The sequence below is a fragment of the Syngnathus scovelli genome, chromosome 16, assembly GCF_024217435.2.
Source record: "Syngnathus scovelli strain Florida chromosome 16, RoL_Ssco_1.2, whole genome shotgun sequence".
Classification (NCBI taxonomy): domain Eukaryota; kingdom Metazoa; phylum Chordata; class Actinopteri; order Syngnathiformes; family Syngnathidae; genus Syngnathus; species Syngnathus scovelli.
In genome coordinates this window covers 2,000,462-2,027,333 of record NC_090862.1, presented here as the reverse complement: position 1 = coordinate 2,027,333, position 26,872 = coordinate 2,000,462, and the positions used below count along the sequence as shown (strand labels likewise).

General features: G+C 42.2%; 7 protein-coding genes across 10 annotated transcripts; 3 read left to right on the top strand and 4 right to left on the bottom strand.

Moving 5' to 3' along the window:
- Nucleotides 1-516: 516 nt before the first annotated feature.
- gps1 (G protein pathway suppressor 1) lies at nucleotides 517-6,693 on the bottom strand. 2 transcript variants are annotated; one of them, XM_049743917.1, is made up of 14 exons: nucleotides 6,547-6,693; nucleotides 3,656-3,748; nucleotides 3,380-3,561; nucleotides 3,084-3,248; nucleotides 2,835-2,970; nucleotides 2,647-2,724; nucleotides 2,432-2,492; nucleotides 2,253-2,338; nucleotides 2,081-2,175; nucleotides 1,906-2,011; nucleotides 1,758-1,838; nucleotides 1,392-1,529; nucleotides 1,181-1,315; nucleotides 517-920 (listed from the first exon to the last, which is right to left on the bottom strand). In XM_049743917.1, the coding sequence occupies exons 2-14, from the start codon at nucleotides 3,731-3,733 to the stop codon at nucleotides 846-848; spliced, it is 1,416 nt and encodes a 471-aa protein (XP_049599874.1). In that variant the 5' UTR covers nucleotides 3,734-3,748; nucleotides 6,547-6,693; the 3' UTR covers nucleotides 517-845. The 2 variants fall into 2 exon arrangements, with proteins under 2 accessions (XP_049599874.1, XP_049599873.1); XM_049743916.1 differs by lacking the exon at nucleotides 6,547-6,693 and adding an exon at nucleotides 4,494-4,661.
- Nucleotides 5,354-9,209, top strand: LOC125983048 (mitochondrial adenyl nucleotide antiporter SLC25A23). Of its 2 annotated transcripts, XM_049743913.2 has the most exons (10): nucleotides 5,354-5,857; nucleotides 6,582-6,705; nucleotides 6,955-7,042; nucleotides 7,165-7,276; nucleotides 7,466-7,624; nucleotides 7,930-8,082; nucleotides 8,178-8,291; nucleotides 8,366-8,533; nucleotides 8,706-8,856; nucleotides 8,935-9,209. In XM_049743913.2, the coding sequence occupies exons 1-10, from the start codon at nucleotides 5,645-5,647 to the stop codon at nucleotides 9,120-9,122; spliced, it is 1,470 nt and encodes a 489-aa protein (XP_049599870.1). In that variant the 5' UTR covers nucleotides 5,354-5,644; the 3' UTR covers nucleotides 9,123-9,209. The 2 variants fall into 2 exon arrangements, with proteins under 2 accessions (XP_049599870.1, XP_049599871.1); XM_049743914.1 differs by lacking the exon at nucleotides 5,354-5,857 and having other exon boundaries at nucleotides 6,644-6,705; nucleotides 7,500-7,624.
- Nucleotides 9,210-10,415: 1,206 nt separating this feature from the next.
- Nucleotides 10,416-16,950, bottom strand: snrnp70 (small nuclear ribonucleoprotein 70 (U1)). The gene is made up of 10 exons (XM_049743921.2): nucleotides 16,739-16,950; nucleotides 16,241-16,394; nucleotides 16,077-16,139; nucleotides 15,791-15,845; nucleotides 15,641-15,705; nucleotides 15,490-15,552; nucleotides 15,316-15,397; nucleotides 11,800-11,901; nucleotides 11,615-11,714; nucleotides 10,416-11,536 (listed from the first exon to the last, which is right to left on the bottom strand). The coding sequence occupies exons 2-10, from the start codon at nucleotides 16,385-16,387 to the stop codon at nucleotides 10,804-10,806; spliced, it is 1,410 nt and encodes a 469-aa protein (XP_049599878.1). The 5' UTR covers nucleotides 16,388-16,394; nucleotides 16,739-16,950; the 3' UTR covers nucleotides 10,416-10,803.
- Nucleotides 16,951-17,090: 140 nt separating this feature from the next.
- lin7b (lin-7 homolog B (C. elegans)) lies at nucleotides 17,091-18,818 on the top strand. The gene is made up of 6 exons (XM_049743970.2): nucleotides 17,091-17,306; nucleotides 17,560-17,678; nucleotides 17,762-17,833; nucleotides 17,919-18,128; nucleotides 18,200-18,363; nucleotides 18,452-18,818. Exons 1-6 carry the CDS (start codon nucleotides 17,231-17,233, stop codon nucleotides 18,471-18,473), a joined length of 663 nt encoding a protein of 220 aa, XP_049599927.1. The 5' UTR covers nucleotides 17,091-17,230; the 3' UTR covers nucleotides 18,474-18,818.
- hao1 (hydroxyacid oxidase (glycolate oxidase) 1) lies at nucleotides 17,853-21,282 on the bottom strand. The gene is made up of 8 exons (XM_049743943.2): nucleotides 21,074-21,282; nucleotides 20,845-20,996; nucleotides 20,315-20,585; nucleotides 20,069-20,241; nucleotides 19,906-19,997; nucleotides 19,437-19,595; nucleotides 19,282-19,351; nucleotides 17,853-19,218 (listed from the first exon to the last, which is right to left on the bottom strand). The coding sequence occupies exons 1-8, from the start codon at nucleotides 21,208-21,210 to the stop codon at nucleotides 19,151-19,153; spliced, it is 1,122 nt and encodes a 373-aa protein (XP_049599900.1). The 5' UTR covers nucleotides 21,211-21,282; the 3' UTR covers nucleotides 17,853-19,150.
- A 62-nt stretch (nucleotides 21,283-21,344) lies between these two features.
- si:ch211-237i5.4 (reticulon-4 receptor) lies at nucleotides 21,345-24,220 on the bottom strand. 2 transcript variants are annotated; one of them, XM_049743946.2, is made up of 6 exons: nucleotides 23,978-24,220; nucleotides 23,216-23,599; nucleotides 22,994-23,139; nucleotides 22,401-22,569; nucleotides 22,174-22,336; nucleotides 21,345-22,092 (listed from the first exon to the last, which is right to left on the bottom strand). In XM_049743946.2, the coding sequence occupies exons 2-6, from the start codon at nucleotides 23,507-23,509 to the stop codon at nucleotides 21,785-21,787; spliced, it is 1,080 nt and encodes a 359-aa protein (XP_049599903.1). In that variant the 5' UTR covers nucleotides 23,510-23,599; nucleotides 23,978-24,220; the 3' UTR covers nucleotides 21,345-21,784. The 2 variants fall into 2 exon arrangements, with proteins under 2 accessions (XP_049599903.1, XP_068509420.1); XM_068653319.1 differs by having other exon boundaries at nucleotides 22,401-22,574; nucleotides 22,999-23,139; nucleotides 23,978-24,219.
- A 359-nt stretch (nucleotides 24,221-24,579) lies between these two features.
- Nucleotides 24,580-26,669, top strand: pex12 (peroxisomal biogenesis factor 12). The gene is made up of 4 exons (XM_049743948.1): nucleotides 24,580-24,726; nucleotides 24,982-25,117; nucleotides 25,259-25,794; nucleotides 26,006-26,669. Exons 2-4 carry the CDS (start codon nucleotides 24,995-24,997, stop codon nucleotides 26,415-26,417), a joined length of 1,071 nt encoding a protein of 356 aa, XP_049599905.1. The 5' UTR covers nucleotides 24,580-24,726; nucleotides 24,982-24,994; the 3' UTR covers nucleotides 26,418-26,669.
- Nucleotides 26,670-26,872: the final 203 nt, after the last annotated feature.

Genomic DNA, 26,872 nt, shown 5'->3' with positions numbered 1-26,872 from the left:
GTGTGTATGCATGTGTCTTTTCGACATGAGTTGCATAAAAAATAAATCATTGAATGCACGCCTGTTTTTAAATGTAGCCATTTTATGGTGGGTTGGTATATTTTTAAGTGTTGATAATAACATTTAATGAAATGTGTGTGTGAGTGTGTGTGTGTGTGTGTGCGTGCAGGAAAGAAGCCTTAGCCTGGGGGTGTTTGTGCTCATAAGAGACAAAAAGTGAATGACAAAAGCATAAGAGGAATGAGGGCAGAGAGAGAGAGTGCAAGAGACATGAAAGAAATGATGGGTGAGCAAGAATCAGGCATAATGGACGTCAGAAAATAAGTAGGACACCAAGAGATATCTAGCCTGGCTTGAGACTTGCCTACTTGGTTTTAAATGTTCCAAAAGTAAAGAATTCCTATGGAGTTTAGTGGTGTACAGTTATGTTGGTCTCATTAAACAGCTAATTTAAGCGACTGAATTTTAGTGTAGTGAAATAATTGTGTCATTATGCACAACCAAAATGAAAACAAGTTTTCTGGAAGGCATTTTATTTTAAAACATTGTTACAGCTCATAAGTCTTCTCCATAAAGAGCTAGCGGAGCAAAGTGCATCTCCAACCAGTAACAGCTCAAATGCTGAAATTCCACACACGTTTTCTTCTTAAACACATTTCCACATCATTTCAGTTTTTTTTTTTTTTCTGTGAGATGTGATACAAAAGCTCAATCTAGAACTTTAAAGTCTTTAAACTGTGTGTTGTTATATTCTTTAGCAAAGAAAATGGGCAGGTGGACCGAGGTGACTCAGGTGAGTGATTTTGAAAAAAATCGACTAGACGATCCTTTCTACAGGTTCTGACTCACATGTTGGTGCTCATTCTTGTTTGACTGTTGGCTGGTGTCAGTTCACCTTGACTTCCTTCTCTGGGTGGAGACTGAAGGGGGAAAGGGCACAACAGATTTGTTGCGTGTATAAAATGTCACAGGCGTGCCAGCTAAGGGTTGTCATCATGGTGACAGAAACAAATTATTCTGTATTGGTTATCAATGGGAACTTGAACATAAGTACCGCTGCAAACCACTAGAGGGAGACAGCATGCCACAAAAATCTGGGATCCAGTTTTGTGCCAACTAAAGATGAGAGAAGTTGCTTCACGGAAATGCCACGACAGATAAAATAGAGTTTTTCTTATACCTTGACATGGATTTGATTGCGAAGCACAGCTGCTCTGAGGATCATGGCTTTGGCTCGTCTCTGGAACTCTTTGCCCATATGGAGGGACTTCTCAAAAGTTGTGCTTCTCTGGTCCACATCCCTCGCATACAGAATCTAAGATGAACATGTTGAGATAATCAGATGGTAAGCATTTGGTTAAAAGAAAAAACAAGGACATTGATTTTAGCACCTTGCTATGGGAGTCGATGCGTGCATTAATGAGCCCCTCCAGGATAAGTTGAGTGAGTTCGTCTTCGAGGGCTGCCACTGTAGTATTGAAGGCCTGAGCCATCTTTGTCATGTCTGCTGAAACGTAGGGGCTGAAATACTGAAAACAGAAGCACATCCCAAAAAGAATGGATACAAATAGGACATTACAGGAAAAGAATGCAAATAGGTCCATTTGTGAATAGCAAAATAGCAAAAAGTCAAGGCTCACTGCAAGAACAATTTTTAGGCTGGAATTGAAGCCCAGAACAAATGCCAATATCCAATTTTTATTTTATTATTTTGAAATCAAATATGCAATCCTATACTGCACGATGCTTGACCTTACCTGGATAAGAGCTCTGTTTCTGATTTGGCTGTACAGTGTCCGGACATGTGGAGCCAAGTACATGTCCAACAGAAGATTATCCTGAAGGTACAAACCACAATCATTCATCCCAAAAACAATCATGCATTCATTCTTTATTTATTTATACCTTCATTTCATCCAGTAGCTTAAGACAGGACGCATATTTGGATTCATAGAACTTGAAGATGATGTCACGAATTTGAGGTTCTAATTCTAGAAATAACTTAAAAGAGCTTGGGACAAAAAGAGATTGTCATTAAAGCGTTCTCTTTTCTATTTAAAATCAACGACAAATCTAATACCTGCTGGAGATGACGTTGCGTTGGAGCTCCTGTCTGTCAAATGTAGCCAGAGCGCATAAACCTCCGTAGACCGCTACATTACTGGGTGACAAAAGCTGAAGAGACATCCATACATTATACAGTCCATTTTTATGCAAGCTGAATAATATGGTTGAAGCGGTCCCTGACTCACCTCTGGACAGTCACAGTGGTCAAAGGAAGCCTGGAGGAAGCACTTGGCAGCTGGTTTGTATTTTCGAGACGCCAATTCCGCCAGGCCTCAAATACAAAGATAGTAGATGCAAATAATTAACCCCCTGACTTTAATAGGGCATTCGAATGAGAATCTAAACTATTGTAATGTTTTCTTACCCGCAGCACACTTTAATTTGGTAAGAACTGCTTGATTTTGGCTGTCTCGCTCTCCTCGTTGCTGCATGAAGAACAAACATACTTTTTTGTTGAACTCAACCCGAATGTTATTAATAGCCCATCTACTTTGCCGAGTTCAATAAAATCTCAATAAAGCAGGTACCAACAGCGAATGATCAGCAAGTGATCTTCTATTCGAGGAAATTGAGGCTCACCTCTGCAATCTCAGGTGTGGATTCTGCCTTGTTGACATAGCTCAGTACATGAGACCAGTTTTGGAGATAAACACTAACCTGTGTGGCGGGGAAAAAAATAGCAACTCATTATCTGGCATCTTTTCATAGCAGATTGTTGAACACACTTAAAACAATGGTGTGTGGGGGGGGGGGGGGATTTGCTTTACCTTGATTACATTCAGGCACATGTTAATGACATGTTTAGCACTGGTGCAGTAGTCCCTGGCTCGAGAGTAGCACTTGAGGGCGTTACTGAGGTCACCACAGTCCAGGTAATGATCCCCCAAGTCATCATGTCCTCTCCTACGAAAGATACCCACAAAACAAGGATTAGTTCATCAAGCTTTGAAAGAATTTAAATGTCCAACTATAACACTGCAAACATATTCATGAATACAAATCCTTAGACTTCATACCTAATGCTCTCTTTAATTGAGTTCCCTTTGTAATTCTTTAGATCAGTGTCCAGTTTCTCCAATTTAAGCAGAGCCTTCTTCCTGGTGGACTCTGCCCATGCTGAATCCAAAGGAGGAGGGACAACCCCACCTTCGGGAGCTACTTCTGGTACACCTGGAACTTCCCTAAAGGCAAATATGGTGGGTTATGCTGCCATAGAAAAGAGACTAACAAGCTCATTTAGGCAATACAAAATCATAACAGCAATAGAGATATTCATTCCAAAACTAAAATAATGTCAAGAGCACCATAGTACCGTGAGGCATCAGACAGCTTGCGGTGAACCTCTTCATAAGTATCAACGTTGAAAGTCCTTTGGACAAAAGTCAGAGCCATCTTCAAGGATTCCACTCTGAGCTGCGGGCAATGCTCCGCGATGAACTGGAGTCTCTCGATACGCATTAGTCCACCATAACTGGTCGCATACTGTTCTAGATCCTAAAAAACAAAGCAAGAGGGCTGAAATGATGAGACAGAGTTACTCCATTAACAGGCTAAGTAAATGCTTTTGCATTCACTTAAAAACATGTACCAGTGTTGGGTTCTCCACAATGTAGTTGATGTCTGGCGCATTCTGCTGGTCCTCTTGGGGATCTGCATCAATCTGCATGGGTTCCACAGCCCCCTATAATGAACGCATTAAGCATTGACCTTCTTAATTGTTTACAATGATTTTGTAGTATGAGTATTACACAAAAAAAAAAAAAGACTTATGCAGAACCCACTTGTCAAAGCAAGAGTCTTAAGAAACAGCAACCACCAACGTGGCTATGGTACGCTACAATGCACACATGTAAACAAGTTGTTCCTCTATCAATGCAACATAATGTTTAAACAGCCATTAAATTGAAATTTGACTGCTTGTGTAAGAGTCAGACGCTTGCACTAGTTTTGCCATTTTATGGTGTTTTTTTTTAATCCGAAAATGCTACTATATAGTATTTCAATTTTGTTTGTTAGCCATCGGAGGCCTTGTTTAAGCTAACCGTTCCAAACATAATTAAAATGCTGTTTATTTAAAATGCGATTGTAAGCTTGTTTTTATTCTCTTTATAAGTAGTTGTAGTATGTCAGTGAGTGAGTTTTTGGGGTTAAATGAAGCGAACTGAGCACTTAAAATCCACTATTAGGTCGCTTATTCGTAGCCTTTCCTAAAAAGAACTACAGACACTTTTTAAATTATTTTGAACCAAAAACATAGAGTTGTGTAATTTAACTAAATGATTGCAATAATAATGTAAATCAGTGTTTGCGAATGACAGTTTGTTGGTCAAGTTCTCTATTTTAACAGAGCTAGCTAGCTAATGCGTTGGTTTTCGTAGATAACATCAATTTACCGATTGCATATATGTAAACAGCGACACACTTACCTGAAAGTTAAAAACCTGCACAGGCAAAGGCATATTTGACGTGTATGCCTTTTAGACGCAATTAACAATATGACTATAGTGCGCAGTTCAATCCCGCAGCGGTGCTACTGCTAATCGGTGTGTTGCTCTTCAGATTCGGCCGGTAGAATGAGCCTAACTACGGATCGCGAGAAGGCGTAGTTTCACGCTAATATATGACAGGGTCAAAAATAATCCAAAAATTAAATCAAAATAATACGGACCGTGGTTGCACCATTTGGAACACGATTATAAGGCTAAGGCTGTTTTATTTGTATTTTTCCCATTTTCAAATAGCTTTTGCTTATACATATTATAAATTTTCAAACGAACCACTAATACACTACTCCCTATATTGATATTTAATAATAATATTTAAAAAAATATAAATTAAATCTCCGGACTCTGCATTTCTGTTTAGTATTGACTTTTTTTTTTTTTTTTTTTTAAATGCAGTCCACTTGATAAGCAGCTAACTTTGTGTGCCACTAGAGGCCACTAAAGTTGCTTCCAAACGAGCGTGTACATTCTTGCATCATCATCTGCAGCACATGCAACTGGGTTAGTTGCCCTGTCATATAAATTGCCTCAATAAAACTTCTCCAGGACCTCCAGTTCCATCTCGGTGCTGGTGGTTGCTGTTTGGGAGCACGCAACTCCTACTCTGGTGTCTCTTAGCTGTCTCCCTGTACATTTTATTTTTTTTTTCCTATATTTGAAATAATAAATCCCCTGCAGACTGTTAAATCCCTCCGTAATAGCCCGTGAATGCTGACTGTGCACTTTAAACTATCTCTTGCGTCACACTGTGCAATCCTATCTGCTACAGCTTTAGCAAGTATAAGCTGTCAATGGTTCACTTCTCACGCTGGGGAGCACCGCACATAATGAAGATTACCACATAGAATGATGTGAGTGGTTTGGTGATTTATCATGAGCTACAAAAAAAAAAAAAAAATTGGTCTATGACTAATGAGTCCACTGCGCAAGAGTAGCGCGCACCCACGGAACGCAACGCGCACCTCCGTCCATTTCAAGCTGCGGTGTCCGTGGATACAGCGCGGTATAGTGTTTAATTTGGTCTATATTTTAATTTCGGACCAGAAAGGGAAACCGTTAGCTTTCTCAGCTTCATGGGCGAAGAAGACAAGAATCTGTTCGACCGACCTCAACGCGCAACAAACGAAGTGAAGGCAGAAAACGTCACGAATGTGGAGGCAGAACGTCAGAGGAGATATGCGGATCTGTTCGAGGAACTGGACTTGAATAGAGATGGTAAGGTTGACATCAGTGAACTGCGAATTGGACTAGCTGCTCGTGGTTTACACCAAGGAGAAGCTGAAGAGGTGAGTCCCGACAACCGGAACAGGCTTGTGTGCATATTGCACACTGTAATGCGTATACTCAGCAGTTAATGCGCAATCGGATTTATAAATTAGCCCATTCATTTTAATAAGAACCCCTCCTGCGCCATTATTTCTTAACTTCAGGCTGTCAAACCAGATATAGTAGGTTTATGGCATATATATAAATAATAATATTAATTAACATTCAAGAACAAATATGACAATCTCAGTGAAAGTGGAAAAACTGTAAGAAAGTCATGCAATTGAAAATAAAAAAATTGTCTCTAATTTGACCTCAAAATAATCAGCTCCAACAGACCACTAGTTTTAATTATATGGCCTATCAACATTGTATTATAGCATGAAAGGAGAATCTAACTTTTCCTTAAGGTGTTCCTACTTTTTTTTTGTAATAGAGGCAATGTCACATGGTTGTTTTCTATATGTTTTGCTTTGCTTGCAATTTTTACATTCAAGAGAGGAGAAATTAAATTTCCCACCAGGTAAGTTGAACTTTTATGAAAGGACAGTGTCTTCCTCTGTCGTCCTCACTACACTTGTGTGTAAACCGATATGTGTTGCACTCTTTACCATGTGACCACTCACTTCTCTGTATGCCCACCATACCTTGTGTACACATTACACTGGGACCTTCTGTACTGGAAACTTTATATTCTCATCTTTCCAACCTTAATTCTTGACAGCTTCCAATCTTCACCCACAGATCGTCCTGGTGAGTGACATCAATCGTGATGGCTTGCTGGACTTTCAGGAGTTCTCTGAGTATCTCCAGGCTCACGAGAAGAGGCTATGGCTCATGTTCCACAAACTGGATCGGAACAATGATGGTATTGACCTATGAAATACACACACACACACACACATGCAGGTCTTCCTTCTCCAGCTGTCTAAATAAAGCACTTACTAAAATTAACTGGCTGTTAGTAAACAGACTTGGTTGCTCAGCCTCAATGGGCTTCACACTTGGTGTATTACACAGATGCATTTTGAGACTTGAACAAAAATGACATCACAGTTTTCAGGTCACAACTAATCACGGATTATTTAGTAGCATGTAATTGTGTTTTTTTTTAAAGGTAAAATCGATGTGGGAGAGATCCAGCACTTACTGCAGAAGCTTGGAGTGGAGGTCACCAAGGAACAAGCCTCCAGAATACTGCAGAGGTAGAACAAAAGATTTTTAAAAAATCATGTTCAATTCTATCTTTAGTAAAGTGGCAAGCAAAAGAATCACTGGGATTAAATATTAATAGTAGTAATGATGAACAAGTTTGCCAATTTCCCAGTATGGACAGGGATGGCACCATGACCATTGACTGGAAAGAATGGCGAGATTACTTCCTGTTCAATCCTTTCCACAACATGGAGGACATTGTCCACTACTGGAAACACTCCCATGTGAGTAAATCAATTCCTTCGATTGTGTTGAAATCTCCATATTAAAAATAATCTGACTGTGGTGTGTGTGGCAAAATCTTTTCTTCTGTGTAATCTGTGCTGTGCTTGCATAGTAGTAGCACTTTTATTTAGCGGTGTACTGTACCAACAATTAATGATGAAATTCATTAATCTCAAAACTATTGGAAGATGTTTGACATTGGGGAACATTTGACGGTGCCAGATGAGTTCTCAGAGAAGGAACGGCGATCCGGTCTGGTATGGAGGCAATTGGTTGCGGGAGCAATGGCAGGTGCCGTGTCCAGGACAGGAACTGCTCCTTTGGATCGTCTGAAAGTTTTCCTGCAGGTGATTCCTACCATGTTTTTGTTTTCAGGCTTTTGGCTAGTGTAGCGAGCCTTGCGTAGAAAAATATGAACTCATTCACTGCCATTGACGACAATAGATGTCAAACGTAACTAAGCTGGAACTGAACTTTTGGAAACATCTACCTAAAGAGATCTAAATGAGTACAAATATGCATCTTGGGGTCTTGTTCGTGTTCTCGAGAGAATAAATAGGATAATCAGTGCAGTATCAACATTCATAAGGGACTCTATTCTCAAATTTAGCCCAGGATATAATAAGACTGCTGGCCTGGTTTGTGTATCAAGGTACACGGTTCCGTCTCTCATGGGAAAAATCTGTGGTCGGGGCTAAGAGGGATGATCCAAGAAGGAGGTGTCTTTGCACTCTGGAGGGGAAACGGCATCAATGTCCTCAAGATTGCCCCAGAATCCGCCATTAAGTTTATGGCCTATGAACAGGTCAGTGTTCAAAAGTATGTTGGGAATTTTTACACAAATTAATAATTTGCCCATAATTTCAATCTTATATCTGCGCGCGTCTTCTTTTTCTTTAGATCAAGTGGCTGATTCGTGGCAGCAAGGAGGGGGGAAGTTTAAGAGTACAAGAAAGATTTCTTGCTGGCTCTTTGGCAGGAGCTACTGCCCAGACCATCATCTACCCCATGGAGGTCAAAATGATGAAACTTTTTATAGTAAATACTTCTTGAATCTGTTGATGTTTACTTTTGTTTCTATCTGGTAGGTTCTTAAAACTCGTCTCACATTAAGGACAACAGGGCAATATTCGGGTGTGGCTGACTGTGCCAGACAGATCCTGAGGAGGGAGGGACTTCGGGCTTTCTACAGGGGCTACCTGCCAAATACAATTGGTATCATCCCCTACGCTGGCATCGACTTGGCTGTGTATGAGGTTAGTGGCTGGGTCATCACAAGGTCGAACCTCGAAAGTCAAATCCCCCTTGACAGTTACAAATGTTGAAAGTTGGAATTATTGTAAAAGTGCTTTTGAACAAATTCCACATTGTGGTCCTGGAAAGTCCAAGAAATGGTGTTTTAACAATCATGTTCAACTTTTTCTTCAGACTCTTAAGAATACCTGGCTTCAGAAGTACTCTCGTGACTCAGCAGGTCCTGGTGTTTTGGTCCTTCTGGGCTGCGGTACCGTTTCCAGCACCTGCGGGCAGCTCGCGTCATATCCGCTTGCTCTCGTTCGGACACGAATGCAGGCGCAAGGTGAGACCTTCTGCGGAGTCTAATCAAGTAAGCACTTGACATGTGAGACCGTAACGGCTATCGTTGCACTTTTTTCAGCCAGCACGGAGGGTAAACCAAAACTGACCATGGTGGGCCAGTTTAAATACATCATATCCAATGAAGGTGTGTCTGGTCTGTATCGTGGCATCACACCTAATTTTCTCAAAGTCATTCCTGCTGTTAGCATCTCCTATGTGGTGTATGAGCACATGAAGAAATTTCTTGGGGTGGGATACCAAGGATGACCCCACTGAAAAAGATAAAGAACACAGACTTATCTTATAATACAAAGGAGGTTATTTCTCTCGTTGAAATTACACAGCAAAAAAAGATGAATGCATATGTTTTGTGGATTTTCATTCTTCAATTTATAACCCAGGTTTTTTTGTTTTGCATTTCTGCTCATGGCTGCATAATCCCTCCCAAAAAAGGAATTAGCATGATATCAGGGGAGAGTATTTAAAGAATGTACATCATGCGGGTTTTTAATTGCCATTGAAAAGTATAGTTTATAAATTCTGAGCTTTACTGCGGAGTGATGCAAGTTTGATATTTTTCAAATCATGTTTTCAGTTGCTCTATTTTTTGTACTGCCAAGAAACTTGACAGCTTTTTATGTATTATGAAATGTTTGCAGAGACATTACCTTTCATCTCAAATCAATCTGATTTGTACAATATAGTTGTTTACTATCATACATACATATTTTTAATATTTTAATCTTTGCAATGAAGATTTAGCCCAAACAAATGTGAACCAAAAATCTATTTATCATCTTAAAATATTTTGATGCAAATGGATTTATCAGGAGTGTTGATACATTCCCAATGCAAAGAATGTTCTCCTAAATTTGCTTGCGTTCGATGCTTGTCTCGAATAAGGCCTTTAACGCATGACTGTGTAAAGCATGTTATGGTTGTTATGCTTGAACACAACGCACAGTTCCATTGCATGGAAATTGATTTAATACCTTAAAAGTAATGTGCATTTTAAAGACTGTTTGAAAAATGCCTTTACTAAAGTAAAATACATAATATTTATCTATATTTTGTATTCACCTGATTTGCAATATTGTGGCCCACACATTTAGTCGAAAGTCAATGTGACGCACAACATTGTGAATGCAATGCATATATAAATATAGGACGTCGATTTGTGTTACTATTCTATGTAGTGGTGCTCCTTAATAATTTAAACGGCATTTTGCAATAACGGAAATTGTGGACAATGTGACTGTGTACAGCAGGTGTCGCTGTAAATCATTTTCAGTGATGTTTTTTTCGTTATTCTAAGAGCGGGGAGTCCACTACTGCAAAAAAAAGTAGACAAATATTGTAAAAAGCAGAATTTAAGTGTGAATTTCAATTCATTTTTTTAAAATCAGGATTATGTAGGATGTTTTAACTTACTGCAGATATACGTACCTCATGATAGTAGTGTGGACGTAAGGCTAGGAACAACATTAAGAACTTAGAAGTACATCAAACATCGATCCATCCATCCAAATACTATAACCCTGGGACAAAATGACACCCAAATTTAATTAAAAAAATTTAATTGAACTTTTAACAACACAATTGTGAATCTTCACACAATTACCTTCAAATGTCACACTAAAAGTATGTGTAGCCAATTGGACATAATGCTTACGAAAGCTGGAAATAAAATGTGACACCTTGTGTTTTGGCCTGCTGGGTACCTTCCTTAACACTAGAAGCAAAAAGATCTTGACTTGCCGAAATCCAGATTGATGAGCACAAATAAATTGGGCAGATTCACACTGGAACAAACAGTATTAAGCGTAAACAGAGAGGAAGGCCAGATATCATCTATATGTGGTATCTTTTCCATACAATTAATTTAGGGATTGGTGATACAGTAAATTACAAAACATTTTTAGGAGCGACTGAAACGGATGGATCTAAGTTAGTACTCATCTCCAGTTGTTGCCTCCATCTTGTAGCCATTCTCACCAGGGGCATATTCATCAGGCACAGACTGCTGGTCCATCATTCCATCTTGACTGTACTCCTCCGAGTTGGGCACTTCTTCCCCCTCCTCGGCGGCCATTTCGTCTTGAGGGCCCATATCTTCTCCTCGTAAGGAGCCGTGGCGCTCTTCTCTGCGCTCAGCCCTATCTCGGTCTCCCCGCTCTCTCTTATGATCCCTATCCCGGTCCCGGTCTCCCCTACGCCTGTCTCTGTCCCTATGGCTGCGTCTGCGCTCCCTATCCTTTTCTCTGTCTCGGTCCCTGTCCCTGCGCTCCTCTGTACCCTCAGCTGCTTCTCCTGCTTCTTCCGGTGCACGCTCGCCACCCTCTGGGCCGCCATCTCCCTGACTAACCTCCTCCCCTTCAGGCCCTTTGACCCTCTCGCGCTCACGCTTACGATCGCGACTTCTACTCCTCCTCTTCCTGTCCCGATCCCTACTCCTTTCTCTACTCCTGCTGTCTCCTCCGGCCGGCGGCATTCGTTCGCGCTCTCTGTCTCGACGCCGACCGCTACCGGGGGCTTCCTCCACCGGTGGCGCCAGCGGCCTCTCTCGCTCCCTTTCGCGCTCGCGGGAACGGGTGCGGCGGCGGCGTTCGCGGGATCGGGACCTTCGACGCTCTCTTTCCTTGTCGCGGCTACGCTCCCTACGATCTCCGCGATCGCGGTCGCTATAACGCAATAAAGAAAGCAAAATCAGTTGGGCTTCCAATTCGAAGGTGCGCTCAAGAAAAATAAAGAGAACTCACACTCCCAGGGGTCGGTCATCATAGCGAGATGCATCGTCTCTGCCAGAGTGCTTGATGTTGACATCTGCACCACCTCTTCTGGTCCCTCCTAATCCTCCACCTGAAGAAAATAGGGTTGGGTTAACTTCCTCGACATTTGCCGTGTCACTCAAGTTTCTGTAGGAAGAAAAACAACATCTACTGACCTAGCCTACGAGGATGCCATCCTTTGACAGTGCGCCCTCGTTCGACATCCACCAGCACTCTCCTGCCGTCGATCTTCTTGCCATCGGCATGCTTGTAGGCAGCTGGAGAAGAGGAGCGGGGAGAAGAAAAGCACAGGTGATAAGAGTATGATGCATCACTGTTAGCCAAGGAAACAAACAGTGCTTTAGCATACTGACCAGGAGCAGGTGAAGCCGAGAGGGCTGCTCCCTGGATTAAAGCCCAAGGATAATGGGAGTAGACTTCCTTCCACCCGATGAACGTTCTTTTATTGTGTAACTCACCATGCACTTTTTACCAGTTATTTCATTGTGACCAGCAGTGGCGTTACTACATCTAACTTAAGTTCCGCATCAAGTCAATTCAAACAGACTAGTTTCGTATCCAGAGATAATGTAAATATTCTATCATTTTGTTGTAGCATTCACTTGACCTAGCAAACTTGCTGGGGTAGTTGCCACTCTGGCTGCGTACTACATTGTAGTCGCCGAATCTTGACACCCTCTTCACGCTACCGATGCAAACTTGTGTAAATGCTCATCAACTCTAAAATAAGTACACATACACACACACGCCCGCGCACACACACGGACATTATCAGAATGGTAACGTTTTTGTGAACAGCAGTATTTGACGTTTTATCGGACATGAACCTTGTGTGGTCGTTTCGATCGGTCGTAAACATTTTACCTGCTTACCATCCTCCTATGCAAGAGCAAGACAATGACCAAACCGACAATAAGGCACTCGCAAAGTGTCTCACACCTCACCCCACGATGCCACACAAATGTTTGGCGATCCATCTTGCACAATTGAAGAAATTGGAACTTTGGGATGCCTCTTCCTGTCTGCTACACTGGTCTGTGGCGAGGAATGACGGCGCTACCGTCTTGATGTTGAAGAACAAGGACTTACCAAAACCCCTCAGTTTCACCATTTAGACAAGACAGAATCTCACATCGACCTTATAACGGTCTCAAAAGCTCAGAGGGCCTTACCACAACCCCTCAACGCCAGAATTCACTTTGTCACAACACAGCAGTCAGGGGCCTTACCAGAACCCCTCCACTTCCTCTCTTCACAAAGGATGCCATCCACTGACAGGGCCTTACCAAACCCCCACTTGTGCACCAAAAACTGATCTAACGGGGGGTTAAAAAAAAATATATATGAAAAAAGGTCTAAAAGGCAGGAGTTGACCTTTACGCAACTCCATCCAATTTATGGAAGGCATTAACGCCGTGCTAACACTAACCACTAAAGTTGTACGAGAATTTGCCTCCATCTGAAATTATTCACCCACTGTCCAAACCTTTTTCCAACGGGGGGAGTAAAAACAAAAAACCCAACCCGGTGAGCTTACTGTAACTGTGTAACTAAATTTAATGACTCGTGTAGGGTAAAAATTAATCAATGGCCCCTCTGAATTACCAAAAATACATCTGCCTTTTCTATTAAAGCCATCTTAGTTCAACCGATTCGATCACAAACTACGATATGGGATTATAAATATTAACTGCCTTAACCACCAGTTTACAATCAAGTTAAGATAGTTTGCAATTAGGAATCAAATTCAAATATTTCAATGCTTAGATATGGACTTTACAGATCATTCCAGAAAAAAAATCTTACCAACACTACTGAATCAATACAATCTCATTTATGAACAAGCAACCAACCAACTAACATGACTAAAAATGGGTATGACTTTTATCCTCAAGCAAACAAGTGATTCAAGAGACGTTTTCTAAGTTTGCTTGATGCTCTGTGGAAAGACCATCCAACAAGTGGCATCACTACTTTGCAACAAATTTTGAACTGTGCAATAGTAAAAATAGAAGATCTTTGGTTTCTGTCCATAGAGCTCCGGACATCACGTGCTCATCTCGCATGCATTTGTTGATGCAGCCAAAGTGATAGTAGCGTCCGTCACCAGGCAAAGACTAACAATGGCGATCAAACTAGCGTTTATCTGTAAACAGTACATCCATCAAAATGAATTCACATCTCACTTTGATGAGAAGATAGATGTGCACGTCAGACAAGATATTGGTGACCTACCAACCGCCAGAATGTGGAAGCTGGCGCGCTCATTTGTGGCCTTGCTAGCGCTGGAGAAACTGGGATCGTGCCGCAGTCATGGTAAATACTATACAATGAAGTTACATGCCGCTAATTAACTAAGTACGCAACTACTATGAGGTTCCTTTCGGCCCTCCCGGGTGCACAAAGGTTGTGGAGCAAAATGTAGCATCGCGTTAACTCAAAGTACCGATGCGTTTTCTATTCTGCTACGGCTATGACAGTCCATCTGCAGCGATAAACAAGCTCTGAACAGCAATCCAAGGTGGCTTTAACAAAAAGGGCAGAGTCACTGGGTACCATTAAATACGCTAGTGTTCAGGGGTGCGTTCAATGGTCAAAGTTGTAAACGTAACTAAGTTCTTGGAAAGCACCTGGGGCTTGCCAGTAAAAAAGGCTTTTCCCATTGAACGTAGCTCCTCTTCCCTATATAGGAGATGGAGGGTGGAAAGAAATCTTACCCATCATACAAACCCATTATACCAACCATACACTGAGCAGTGGTAGTAGGGTGTAGATGTATCATAAGCATCATCATCTGCCAGCCAGCTCTGGCCAATAGCCATCACAGATTGGCGGCTGCAGTGGCAATGAGAATAACACACAGTTAATAGGTTGCTTAACCCCGCCTCCCCACTCAATTTATTCTTTCCTTGACTACATTGCTGTGATCAGCAACTCTGGTCTTGCAGAGCTAATGCCACCAGCATCCTAGATGATGTCAGTGTCAGATGACCACCCACCTGTCCAATCAGACAGTTTTGGCATTGTGGCATCAAAACCAAATTCGGATACATCAATGTGGTGAAATTTAGATTCGATTCAAATCTCACCATGACCAGGGTTGAAGACCACATTTTTTTTTATTTTTAAAATCCCACTCTTAAGTTGGGGGTTCCACAAAAATCAATGGATATTTCCAAGAGGTACCCCATTCGATGAGTGACTAGTCTAACCTTGTGCTTACCAATTGAGTCCAACCAGCAGAGTTGCTCTTCCACAGAGCTACATCACCTAACAGTTAAAAGACAACGCCCTTTGACAGGCAAAGAGGTTCAGGTTCACAGATGACGCACACTACCTCTGGGTCCACCCACTTTTCCCCTCTGAATGAAGCAGTCCCCTCCTCAACCAAACCATCAGTCAACTGATGACACGCAACAAACACAGACACACAAACAGCACGCAACCACTGAGACTGTTTTTGTCATGCAAAATGTGGAACATGATGTGCAAGAACTGATGGTTTCCCAAGTTTGATCCAAATTTGCTATTTATATGGGACTGGTCCATATTAAGACCAACCTCCCCCCCAAAAAAATGAAAGAAAGGTTGGTGCCAATAGATGACCCAACCTGAATGTAAATTATGATGAATATTTTTTTTTTTGCTCCCAGTGCTATAATTGTACTCACAGTGCATGTCACGCTCATGCTCGTACTCAATGAAGGCATATCCACGAGGCTTCCCTGTCCTCTTGTTGTAGACGATGTAGATCTGCAAGTGACAGGCACATTATCATTAGTGTTTGGCTGGTCACGAGAGGCTGGATTATACAAACTAATGCAATATCGGGCGAGTTAACTTACACGCTTAATGGGACCGTAGACTTCGAACTCACGGCGAAGCTTGGACTCTGTGGTATCGTAGTTCTAGGGCAAAGAAAATGTTTCTCAGAAAATATTCTTGCAGAAATCACCATACTGATAGAACACTTGGCCATAATTTCAACATACTCACCACTCTTGCCACAAACAATGTCTTGAAGGCATCCCCTTGCGCATTTGGGTCATTATGCGGGTCCCCTAAAAAATACAAATCAGAAAATGTATTCAAGCCCAGAGGGCATTACCAGCTCAGATACAGTCATTTGTCAATGAAGACACTTACAAAGCTTCAGTTCCGTCTCCACCACTGTTTGTCTTCTTTCAATTTTCTCTCGCCTCTGCAAATAAACAATTTGCATAAAATGGGTCATTGACAGTGATATGGGCAAATTCGACAGCCTCCTTTTGCTTGTGTGCCTGCGAATATGCAGCTATGCATTGTGGGTAAAATGACAAACAGTAAAAGTCTATAAAGCATTTCAAATGGTATATTGAGAAACAATGTGTTATATACAATATTTAAATCTTCAAATTCATCTTGCAAATGTTTTTTAAAGTCCCAACCTCACCTTTCTCTCCAACCTCTCTTCACGAGTCTCAGCCCTTGTTGGTGGAGGGGCATCTCTAGGATCCTAATCACAATGTAAAAAAATAAATAAAATAAACGTATGCATTTTTCCTTCCAAGGTACATTGTAAAGTAACATTGCTGTCATAAGTGATAGGCTTTCAACCTCAAAGTGCCTGATGAACGGGGCGATGCCACAGTAAGGTTGGTTGTGGTGTTTCTCGTGTGGCAACTTCTCCAGTTGAGGCAGAAACGGGATTGGGTCCCGCGGGGCGAAGAGCGCCAGAAGGTTCGGGGGTAGAAACTGCGTCATTTTTCACCTGGACAGCCAAATTACATGTTAAACCCACGTTTGATAGTAATAATGACAATAATAATGATAATAATAAACAATGCGTTAGGCCTACGGTGACCACAAAGGAAGCTATGTGTGTTAGCTTCACGTGCTAACTAGCAAGCCCCTCGCGTCCGTCTTAGAACGGGCGCAACAAAATTATTTTACTTTAATTTTTACGAATCATCTTTATTTAAAACGACTACAAACCATTATAAATAAATCCTCACGATATGGGGAGTCTTTAATTTTGCTCGCTCAACACTCGACTAATTCCTGTTTAGCTAAGCTAACATGGCTATGTTAACGAGAAGCATGGAACATTCCTACCTCTCACTCATCCAACGTCGAAAGACGAATTACACCATCAAACTTAAACTGACATGGAAGGCGCACAAAGGCCTAATGGGTTTAGGTTATTTGGGTTTAGTATGTAAGAAAATATGTTGCCAAGATAACCTAAACGCAGTGCGACAAGTAGCACAACCAGTACGTATCTTGTGTCTGCAGAACTTCTGCTCAATTAAAATGGCGGAATGCCGTATAGTAGTCACAACCGTCGTAAATTAAGGCGCGTTCATGTGAGCGTGTGGTCACGTGTTGAAAATGGATGGATGGGCTTGACGTCATTACGTACGCGCACACCCCCACGCCCGCGTATACGTCACCACTCATCCGCTCGTCAAGCGCATCTCCTGACTTTGCGCTGCACTTGCCCGTACTCGCTCCCCGCTCCCCCGGTCCGACGTCTCCCTAACAATGGAGCAGGCGATGCTGTGAAGAAGAGACGTTTTGACAAACAAGCAGGCAAGCACGCGCATTATGATGTCCTCTTACTACCATCCAGCCAAGGATACAGACATGGCGGCCATGGCCGAACCGCTCTGCTTAGAAAGAGGTACAATACCGTGCACCATACAAGAATAATGTCTTGTCGATATCAATTACAGATATTGAATATCGTTTTAATCTATGAAAATCTCATAGCAATTTATTTGCAAACTGTGATAATAAATAATAACAAATTAATATTTTGTAATTGTAAAACGATGTGCTGATTCTGATATGTACAGAAGAGGTTTGCATGTAACAAATTGTTAATGACGTCATCTATATCGCTTTAATGATGACTATTTCCTTGCATCCGTTAGATGTGTGTCGGGTGATTGAGCTGTTGGACCGACTCCAGCGCAGAGGTGAATTGCCTCCTCCCAAATTACAGGCCCTGCAAAGAGTGCTGCAGAGCAAATTTTGTGCTGCTATCAGAGAGGTATGAAACTATGCAAAGTTTTTTTTTTTTTATTATATAATGCATCAAAATTATTTTAAGTGTCTGTCTTTGTTCTCTGTCAGGTGTACGAGCAGCTGTATGACACTCTTGACATTGTCGGAGGACCAGAGGTGCGAGCGCAGGCGACAGCCAAGGTATTAAAAGCTAACGAAATAAAAATCATAAGCTTTATTTGAGAATTTTTTCACAATATGGGGACATCATTTTCATCCTGACTAGGCCACCGTGGCAGCGTTTGCTGCCAGCGAGGGCCACGCTCATCCACGGGTGGTGGAGCTGCCCAAAACAGACGAGGGTTTGGGTTTCAATATCATGGGGGGCAAAGAGCAGAACTCCCCCATCTACATCTCCAGAGTGATCCCCGCCGGGGTGGCTGATCGTCAGGGGGGCCTGAAGAGAGGAGACCAGCTGCTATCTGTCAATGGCGTGGTAGGAATCCTCTAAGTAGTTTGTTGTAGATAGATTTACTGTCAAAATATTTTGTCTTTGTGGCTGTGCAGACTGTGGAGGGGGAGCACCACGAGAAGGCTGTGGAGCTGTTGAAGGCCGCCCAGGGCTCTGTCAAACTGGTGGTGCGTTACACCCCGAAGGTCCTTGAGGAAATGGAAGCTCGCTTTGAGAAAATGAGGACTGCCCGAAGACGACAACAACATACAAGCTACACGTGAGAGCGCTCGATTGTTGATTTACAAATAAGGCCAAATTTAGATTCCTATTTTTGTCAATCTAGCTGTTTCTCTCTCACTTTGCAGTTCTCTGGAGTCCAGAGGCTAGGTGATCCAACATCTTGGTCACATCATCACCCATCCTACCTGACTCACGTGTCCCACTTGGAGGCATGACTAGAGATGACAAGTAGTAAACCAAAGTAGCCTACTAACGCCTGCTACCTGAAATGAAGCCAAACATTACCGTTTGGGTTTATCCTTTCCCTCCTTTTGCCTATTTCTTAGAAAAATGCAGTGATGGCTTGTAGCGGTGTTAAATCTTCTCCAACAACATAAATGTAATGTACTATACATGCTATGTGACTTGACTAGATCAGATTTGTGCATCCATCCAGTATGTGGTCCATTGTGTGAAGTTTGAGGAATTGTGTGTTAAAAAAAAAAAAAACAACACAGAGGCCTTCGAGACCTTTTCTGTGACAGATGTCCCAATAGAGGGTTGACCTTTAGGCATTAGCAAAAACTATCCTCCGTGGCTGCTACATGTGATTTTAAATGTTATCTTGTCGTTATTTATTCGCTTATTTGATTTACTCATGAAATAAATGGTGTCAGTCAAACGCTTTTCAACATTTTTCCAAATATAGATATGAATTTTGCATAATGGGGTGACATGAATAGTATCGATGTGAAGAAGATCAAAACGCAGAAGACATTTCTTGTACCTTCAGCAATAACTCGACTATATTTCAAAATCAAGAGAGCGGTTATGCAGCCATGGTGTTAAATTCTTGACGTGACCTCTACTCTTCTCACCAGGGATCTGCTCACCTCCGATAGGGAGCGACAACCTGCTCACATAAAGACAAATCATTAGATGTGTTTTGTTTTGCAAGTGTGTGTGTGTGTTTTACCTGCTAAGCCCATCGCTAGTTTTAGCTCATCTTTAAGAAGTTGCAGAACTGCAATAACACCTTGTTCCCCCTGAACACGAAATATATTGCACAGTTCTAAACATATTAAATTTATCCCAACAATTTGATGACAAACTACAAGTCGCTTGACTCACCTGACAAGAGAGGCCCCACAGCACAGGACGACCAATGAAGACGGCCTTCGCTCCCAAGGCGAGCGCCTTCAGGACGTCGGTTCCTCGTCTCACTCCACCATCCAGGTAGACATCGCATCTACCTTTTACTGCCTCCACAACCTCTTCCAACACGTCAAGCTACACAAACACACACAAAAGTGTCTCGTTATATCATTAATCAATTGCTCTTTCTGGTCCTGAAGCAAATAGAACAGAATGCACGTTTGTAAATGACAACAAATGATAAATAATGATAATATTAATTAAATCAAATGGGGGAAGGGGAATTATAAATATATATAAATATATAAATAAATATACATAATATATATATATACAAATATAAACAGACCCTTGTATTTGTGTGTTTACAGAATAATAATTTTTAAAATCCAATTAGCGTCTATTATTATTATTTACAATACACACCAAGCACACAAAAACACACCGTGGCAGGAACTCCATCCAGCTGTCGAGCTCCATGATTGGAAACCAATATACCATCAACACCATAGTTCACAGCCCTGGCAGCATCCTCCCCTGAAAACACCCCCCCACTTATTTCCCAGTTTCTTCTCACTGGTCACAAAAAGCGTCGTTACAACTATTACCAGTTAGCACTCCTTTCACAATCACAGGCAAGTGTGTGTTTTTCTTGAGCCAGGTAATGTCATCCCAGCAGAGGGAAGGATCGATGGCTTTTGCTACATAAACAGCCAAGCCGCTATCACTGCCATAGTCTCCTTCTGAGAAAGCCAAGGAGTCTGTTGAGAAGTTTGCCAATCTGGAATAAAAACAGAATCCAAGTGTATAGGCATGCTTTTTGTTCTGAGCAGTGGGACAAAAAAAAGTCCTACCTCAGATGTGAGGGCAGTTTAAAGCAGTTCCTCATGTCCTCCAGCCTCCTCCCCAGGTACGGCGTATCCACGGTGACGAAGATGGCCTTGTAACCCGCCTCCTCTGCTCGGCGGACCAGCGAGAGAGTGAGATCTCTGTCCTTGTAGATGTAAAGCTGCAGCCACAGCACACCACCCACGCCTGGCGAAGTGGTCATGGCTGACATCACTTCTTCGATCGTGGAGGTGGCCCATGAGCTCAGCATCATCCCCGTCCCCACTGCTTGGCACGCTGGGAAGAAATTCCGATTGTCACAGACGAGCCATTGAAAAAAATTAAACTTTTAAAAAGAAGCTGAGGAATTTCATTTAGACAAAACCAGTGCTTTGCCACCATCTTGTGGCACCATACTGTCAAGGGGAAAAGTGAGTTGACAAACTTGGATCACATGTCTGTTTCAAAGTCCAGTCTAAAGAACTTTTGTCACTGTCCAAATGGACGTAGCCGTGTATGAAGATAGCATTTGAGAAAGTTCTAGCTAGTCGCGTACCTCTTGCAGTCGCTGTCTCGCCGTCTGGATGAGCCATCCTCTGCATAGCGGTGGCTCCAACACACAGAGGCATGTTGAGCTTGTGGCCCAACACCGACACACTCAGGTCCACACTGGACACGTCCCTCAACACCCGAGGGATCAGGCGCCACCTACAAGCATTTAATTAATAATGATTAAACAGAACTTCTTAAAATAAAAATAAGACTCATTGGAGAACGTGTTGTACCTTTTGAAGGCCGCCACATTGTCAGCCAGTGTGATCTGCTCCTCAGCTCCAGAACTGTAGTAGTCATAGACAGCTTTAGGAAGAACCTTTCTGGCTTCCACCTCGAAGTCGGACACACATACTCGCTGTCCTGACATTTCTGCTGAAGCTCAGTTCAGTCGTGCTCACTGAGGTATAGCAGATAGAAAGAACCAGGCCAGACGGTGGTAGACACAGCCGTAATCATTAACCAACAGGAGACAGAGTCTCTCTCTCGTTTTTTCCCTATTTATTTTAGTAAATGGTTGCACAAAAATACAAGTTATTTTTCATCTTTTCACAAAGTCTTTTAAATGGTAAAATCCCAGTGATGAAGTTGAACAATGGATAAGTCTTTCATGGTTTAAGTTTCGTGTATTAAATATAATGTAATGTAATATATTATAATAAAATAAAATAAATAATATGATAAAATAATAAAACAAAATAATAAAACAATAAAAATAATATAATAAAATAGAATGTATATTGTAATATATAATATAATTAAATATTGTGTTTTGTTTGACAGGAGAAATAATCGGAATTAGTGATTTGGTGGTTTGATTATCTGTTTTTTTTTCTACAGTTAATAACTTTTGTTGTTCTAAACCTAATATATCAATGTGACTAAATGTGCATGATGTTAACTGGAGACCATTCCAGGGTCTATCCCAGTTCGTGACCTTGCTCTCAGGATGGAGGACCTTGTGTGTGGTTTTGGGATTCAGTGTCCCAGTTCTTGCCATGGTTCCTCTTCCTGTTGCGTTCTGCCATGACCACGGCTGCCACCACCGTGACCAGCACGGTGACGGTGATGACCAGTACGGTGGCGGTCTCAGCGATGCACAATTGGCTGTCTACCCAAGCCAGGGAAGCCCCGGCCAGCTGCGGCGGCTGGTGACAGGTCACGTTGCGGTAGTCGTCGATGTGGAGATGGCGAACGTGAAGGATCTTGCTGAAGACTCGGTGCAGATCACAATCGCAACTCCAAGGGTTCCCTGCGGGTGGGGAATAAACGCACAACCAAAAATTAGAATTTTATTTCATAATTTTTAATAAATAAGACAAATAATGAGTACCTGCTAGCTGGATGTGCGTCGCTGTTGTGTGAAGATTGAGGAAGGTTTTGAATTTCAAATGATGTAGGTTGTTTCCCTCCAGAGCGAGAACTGCCAAGTTATAGAGAGGAGACAGAGCCTTCGTGTCGATCCGGGAAATGTTGTTGTGACTCAGCTGGAGCACCTACACAGACAAGTTATCTAACAGGGTTTCCCTACAGAATCATCTTGTGGGTTTTTATTTTTACCTCCAGTCCGGGCAGCATATCGAGGCTCCCTTGGAGCACTACGGACAGTCTGTTGTTGTGCATGTAGAGCTGCCTGAGCCTTGTGAGACCCCTGAACACACCCGGGCCCAGTGAGACTAGATGGTTATGACTCAGGTCCAGTTTCTCAACGTTGTCCAGATACTCAAAGCTGATGTAGAAGAAGGAAACAGATGAGGGAATATAATGAAGATGGAAATGTTCAGTGATATGATGGGACAGAAATCTTTTCAATGTCTAGTTCATAGGTGTCAAACTCAAGGTCCAGGAGCCAGATACGGCCCACCACATCATTTTATGTGGTACGCAAAATTTTGCATCGACTTTGTGTCATTACTAAAATTATAAATTGTCTTCACTTTTGAAAAATAGACAATTTTTTATTACCGTTCATCTTTTGCTACTACTTGCTTTGTTGTTTTGCTTTTTGTTTAAATCCATCAATCCATCTAAAAAAATAAACTGGAGACAGGATCCACCTTGCCGACTAAAAAGCAGATCTGATGTTGATCTAAAACCATTTTATAAAACTAAAGTCCTGAAATGAAGAGGGCATCTGGTCAAGTGTGTAGCACCTGAGTGGAGACAGATGATGTAAATTGTTGCGCTCCAGTCGCAGCTCCATGAGTCCAGACAGGCTCACTGAGAAGTCAGCAGGTAGACTTGTAAGCTGATTCCCACTGAGATCCAGCTTCTCCAGGTAGGACAGTGAAAAAAATGCCTGTGGATATGCAAAATAAAAAAATAATGATTGTCCGCTCACTCAAATCTCTGTATTATCTGTCCTCCATTACGACCTGTGGTTGAAGAGCTTCTATCTGACTGTTAGCCAGCACCAGCACCCGTAAGGACCACAACCCAGTGAAGGCTCTGCTACAAATTTCACTCATATTATTTCCTCCCAACTCCAGGAGCCAGGTGCCGTGTGGGAGACCCCTAGGAACGTGTTCCAGCCCACGCTCACGGCAATCCACCAAGTCGCTGTGCTCATAACAAAGGCAGCGGCTGGGACATAACCGTGTGCACGCCGCCCAAGGGAAAAAGAAGGAAGGCCAACCAAGTAGAAGAAGGCCGGTAACGAGGAGACGCATGCTTCGGTGGAGAAAGGAAGAACTTGTGGAAGAGTAATGGTTACATTCTGCACTTCACTTCACCAACTCTTAAAGTCACCAAGGAGGCACCTAAGAAAAGAAAATGTTTTCTGATCATGCATAATAACATAATATACTCTGTACCCTAGTTTGGTTAAAACCATAAAACCACCTAATCTCCGTAAATAACACACCATTTTTTTTTTGCACAGCTTTTGTCATTCGAACGATCTGAGTGTTATTACATCATCATCTTTTAAAGCGAGTGGAACTGACAGAACTCTTCATATTTCTATTATTTGCTCGGACCCTGTTCCAGTTGTAAACAAAGAGCAAGATATAATCTCCTGTCGTGAGTATATTTGTTATGATTATGATATGTCATGATTTAAAAGGTCAAAATGTAAATGGCATTGAATTCTAAACAAGGCTAAAAATATTGATTTGATTCTCCAAAGGTGGACTCACCCTTCCGGCTGAAGGACTCCATCCTGTTGCAGAAAACATTCCAGCAAGAGACCAAATGATGTTGACGACGATGTTGCTGATGAGAGAGACTTTGGTGCAGCCAGTGAGCTGTGTCGGTAATCTCTTAATCCCTTCCCATCACCAAATGTTTCCTCTCATCCACTAAACTGGCATCTCTTCATCCCTCCCTTTTTCTCTTGATGCCGCCTGGGGGGAGAGGGGGACTTGTTGTCTCCTCCAGCCATCTGTTTCCACGATTTTCAGGTTATATAAAGACAGTTTCAGTGAAATTTGACTGGAAATAAGCGAGTAGGTGTGCACTTCTGGGAAAATCCCAAAAATTAAACTGGCCACTTCATTAGGTATACCTCACAATCTAATGCGATCTCATGCATACAAGAGTATATTATTATTATTATATTTTATTATATTATTTTTATATATTTATTTTATATATTTATGTTTTTATAAATTTATATTATTATATATATATTTTTTTATTACATGATATGATATATTTTATTTTAACCAATAACTACACGTGAAAGGGTTCCTACTCAGACCGTTTAAATAAAGTTTTGAATTTAAAAAAAAAGAGCGTGCAATGCGGAAGTAGTGGCAAGTGACGCAAAACAGATCGGACAGTGTTTTTAAATGATAGCGTGGAATGGTAAAGAAACTCAATCAAACGCCAAGGAATATTAAAGACATTTAAAAAAGAACTCTATTCTGAGCTAAACTGAGGCCGGGTAAGGATTATTTTCATGCTTTGTCTTACTTCCTAGATTGACACAAAACGATATTTTACTAAAATGTACACGCACAAAGTTTCACTTAATCGTGGGGAGCATCTGAAATCACGACTGGGAGCGAACCACAATTAGAATAACTTCAAATCACTCAAACACATGCAGAAATCATATAGTAATTGATTATAATGACCTATATCCAGTTTGCATCCTCTTCATGGTGATTGACAGTTGCTGCCTCATCATGTGTTGTAGGTGTGCAGTAGTCATGGCTGAGGCCGGTGCTCATCTGACCTCCAGCACTGCTCGGGACCAGCCGTCCATCTTTGAGGTTCTGGCTCAGGAGTCTTTGATGGAGGCGGTGAAACCAGCGTTGAGACACGCTGTCAAGGTGAGCCACTTCCCTCCTGCTGTACACCATGGCCAGATACTGCAGAAAAACAATAAATTATTCTGTTTGTGCTTAATAAATAAAACAGTTAAGATGATATGCAAAAAAACACTTATTTTTCCTCCCTTCTAAACTTCTCAGGTTCTCGCAGAGTCCAACCCGTCCCGCTTTGGTTTCCTGTGGCGCCGCTTTGACGAGTTCTACCTCCTGCTGGATGTCCTCCTGCAGAAGCACTTCCTATCCCACTGTAGCGCTTCCTTCTCGGAGAACTTCTACGGTCTGAAAAGGGTTTCAACAGGGCAGGGTCTTCCTGTTAGCCTGGGCCTGCACGCCAAAGCCCGCTGGCGCTCTCTTCTTCTCCTATGCCTCGTGCCGTACTTGCGGGCCAAGCTGGAGGCCACCTTTGCTCGCCAAAGGGAAGAAGAAGACTTCTCCATACGGCTGGCGCAGAGCAGGAGTCAGAGGCTGTACCGGGCGGCCGTGGCGGCCTACCCGTATGTCAACTCGGCTTGGCGGGCCTGGATCTTCTGTCAGCAGCTGCTCTTTGTCTTCGGAGCGGCACGCACTCACAATCCTCTACTGTGGCTGGCGAGGGTCCGACTGGCTCGACTCACCGATGGAGATGTCCGAGAGATGGAGATGAACGCAAGCAAAGGGAGAAGTCCGGCTGGGGACAGGTATGGGTGCTTTACGTTAAACACAATGGTATTGGATCTCATGATTAAGCTCTGGGATGTATACCTGAAGACTTCCATGATTTGACCACTAGAGGGCAGTAAAAACATTCATTCTTAACATGTTTATCCTGGCATCTCCCATCTTACAGTAATATAATGAATACAGGAAAAAAAGTTCATAATAGGATGATGACTAAAGTTCTGTTTGCAGTGTGTTGCAGAGGGTGTGGTGGTTGACCTCACAAGCGGCGAAGGGCGTGGCCGTCTCCCTGTCCACCTCCCTCTCTCTGGGGGTCTTCTTCTTGCAGTTCCTGGAGTGGTGGTACTCATCCGACAACCAGGCCACAGTGAAGAGCCTCACGTCCCTCCCCGCGCCCCCGCCCCCCCTCCACCTACACACGGCCGACCTCAAGGAGGACAGTCTGCGCGAGGCGGCGGCCGACGTGTCGCGGTGTCCACTCTGCAGGAGGCTTCGTGTAAACGCCACGGTGCTGTCCACATCGGGTTTTGTTTTTTGTTACCGCTGCATCTACATGTATGTGAAAGCTAACCGTCGTTGTCCTCTCACCGGTTACACGACTGAACTGCAGCATCTCATTAAAATTTACTCGCCAGACACTTAAAATTTTACGCTCTAATAGACTTCTCCTCCCTCGGCTTGAGATTTGGAAACTGTGTGATATCACTGTGTGATAGAGACATTGTAAAAGTGCGAAAAGAGTATCTTGAGGAATAATTAAATTAGTTGGATGTCCAACCAATCACTAGTTAGTCACCAATGTGTACTGTACTTTTCCAACAAATTAAACTTTGTATCAAATGTGAATTATCATGGACCTACTTGATCAAATTGTACTTAAAATCTTTTAACTTGTGTTTTTGTCCTTTTACTCCACCGATGCAATGTAATTAACTTCATCCATTGTTAAAAGTGTAACTCACAAGACATCCAAAAGCATCCTTAGACTGAAAAAAAAAAGGATCTTAAATGTGCAGATAAAAATAGGGAGCAAAGTTGGTCGGTTGCAAATACATCATCGGAAATGTGCATTCACAATCGACCAATATGACGTACTAA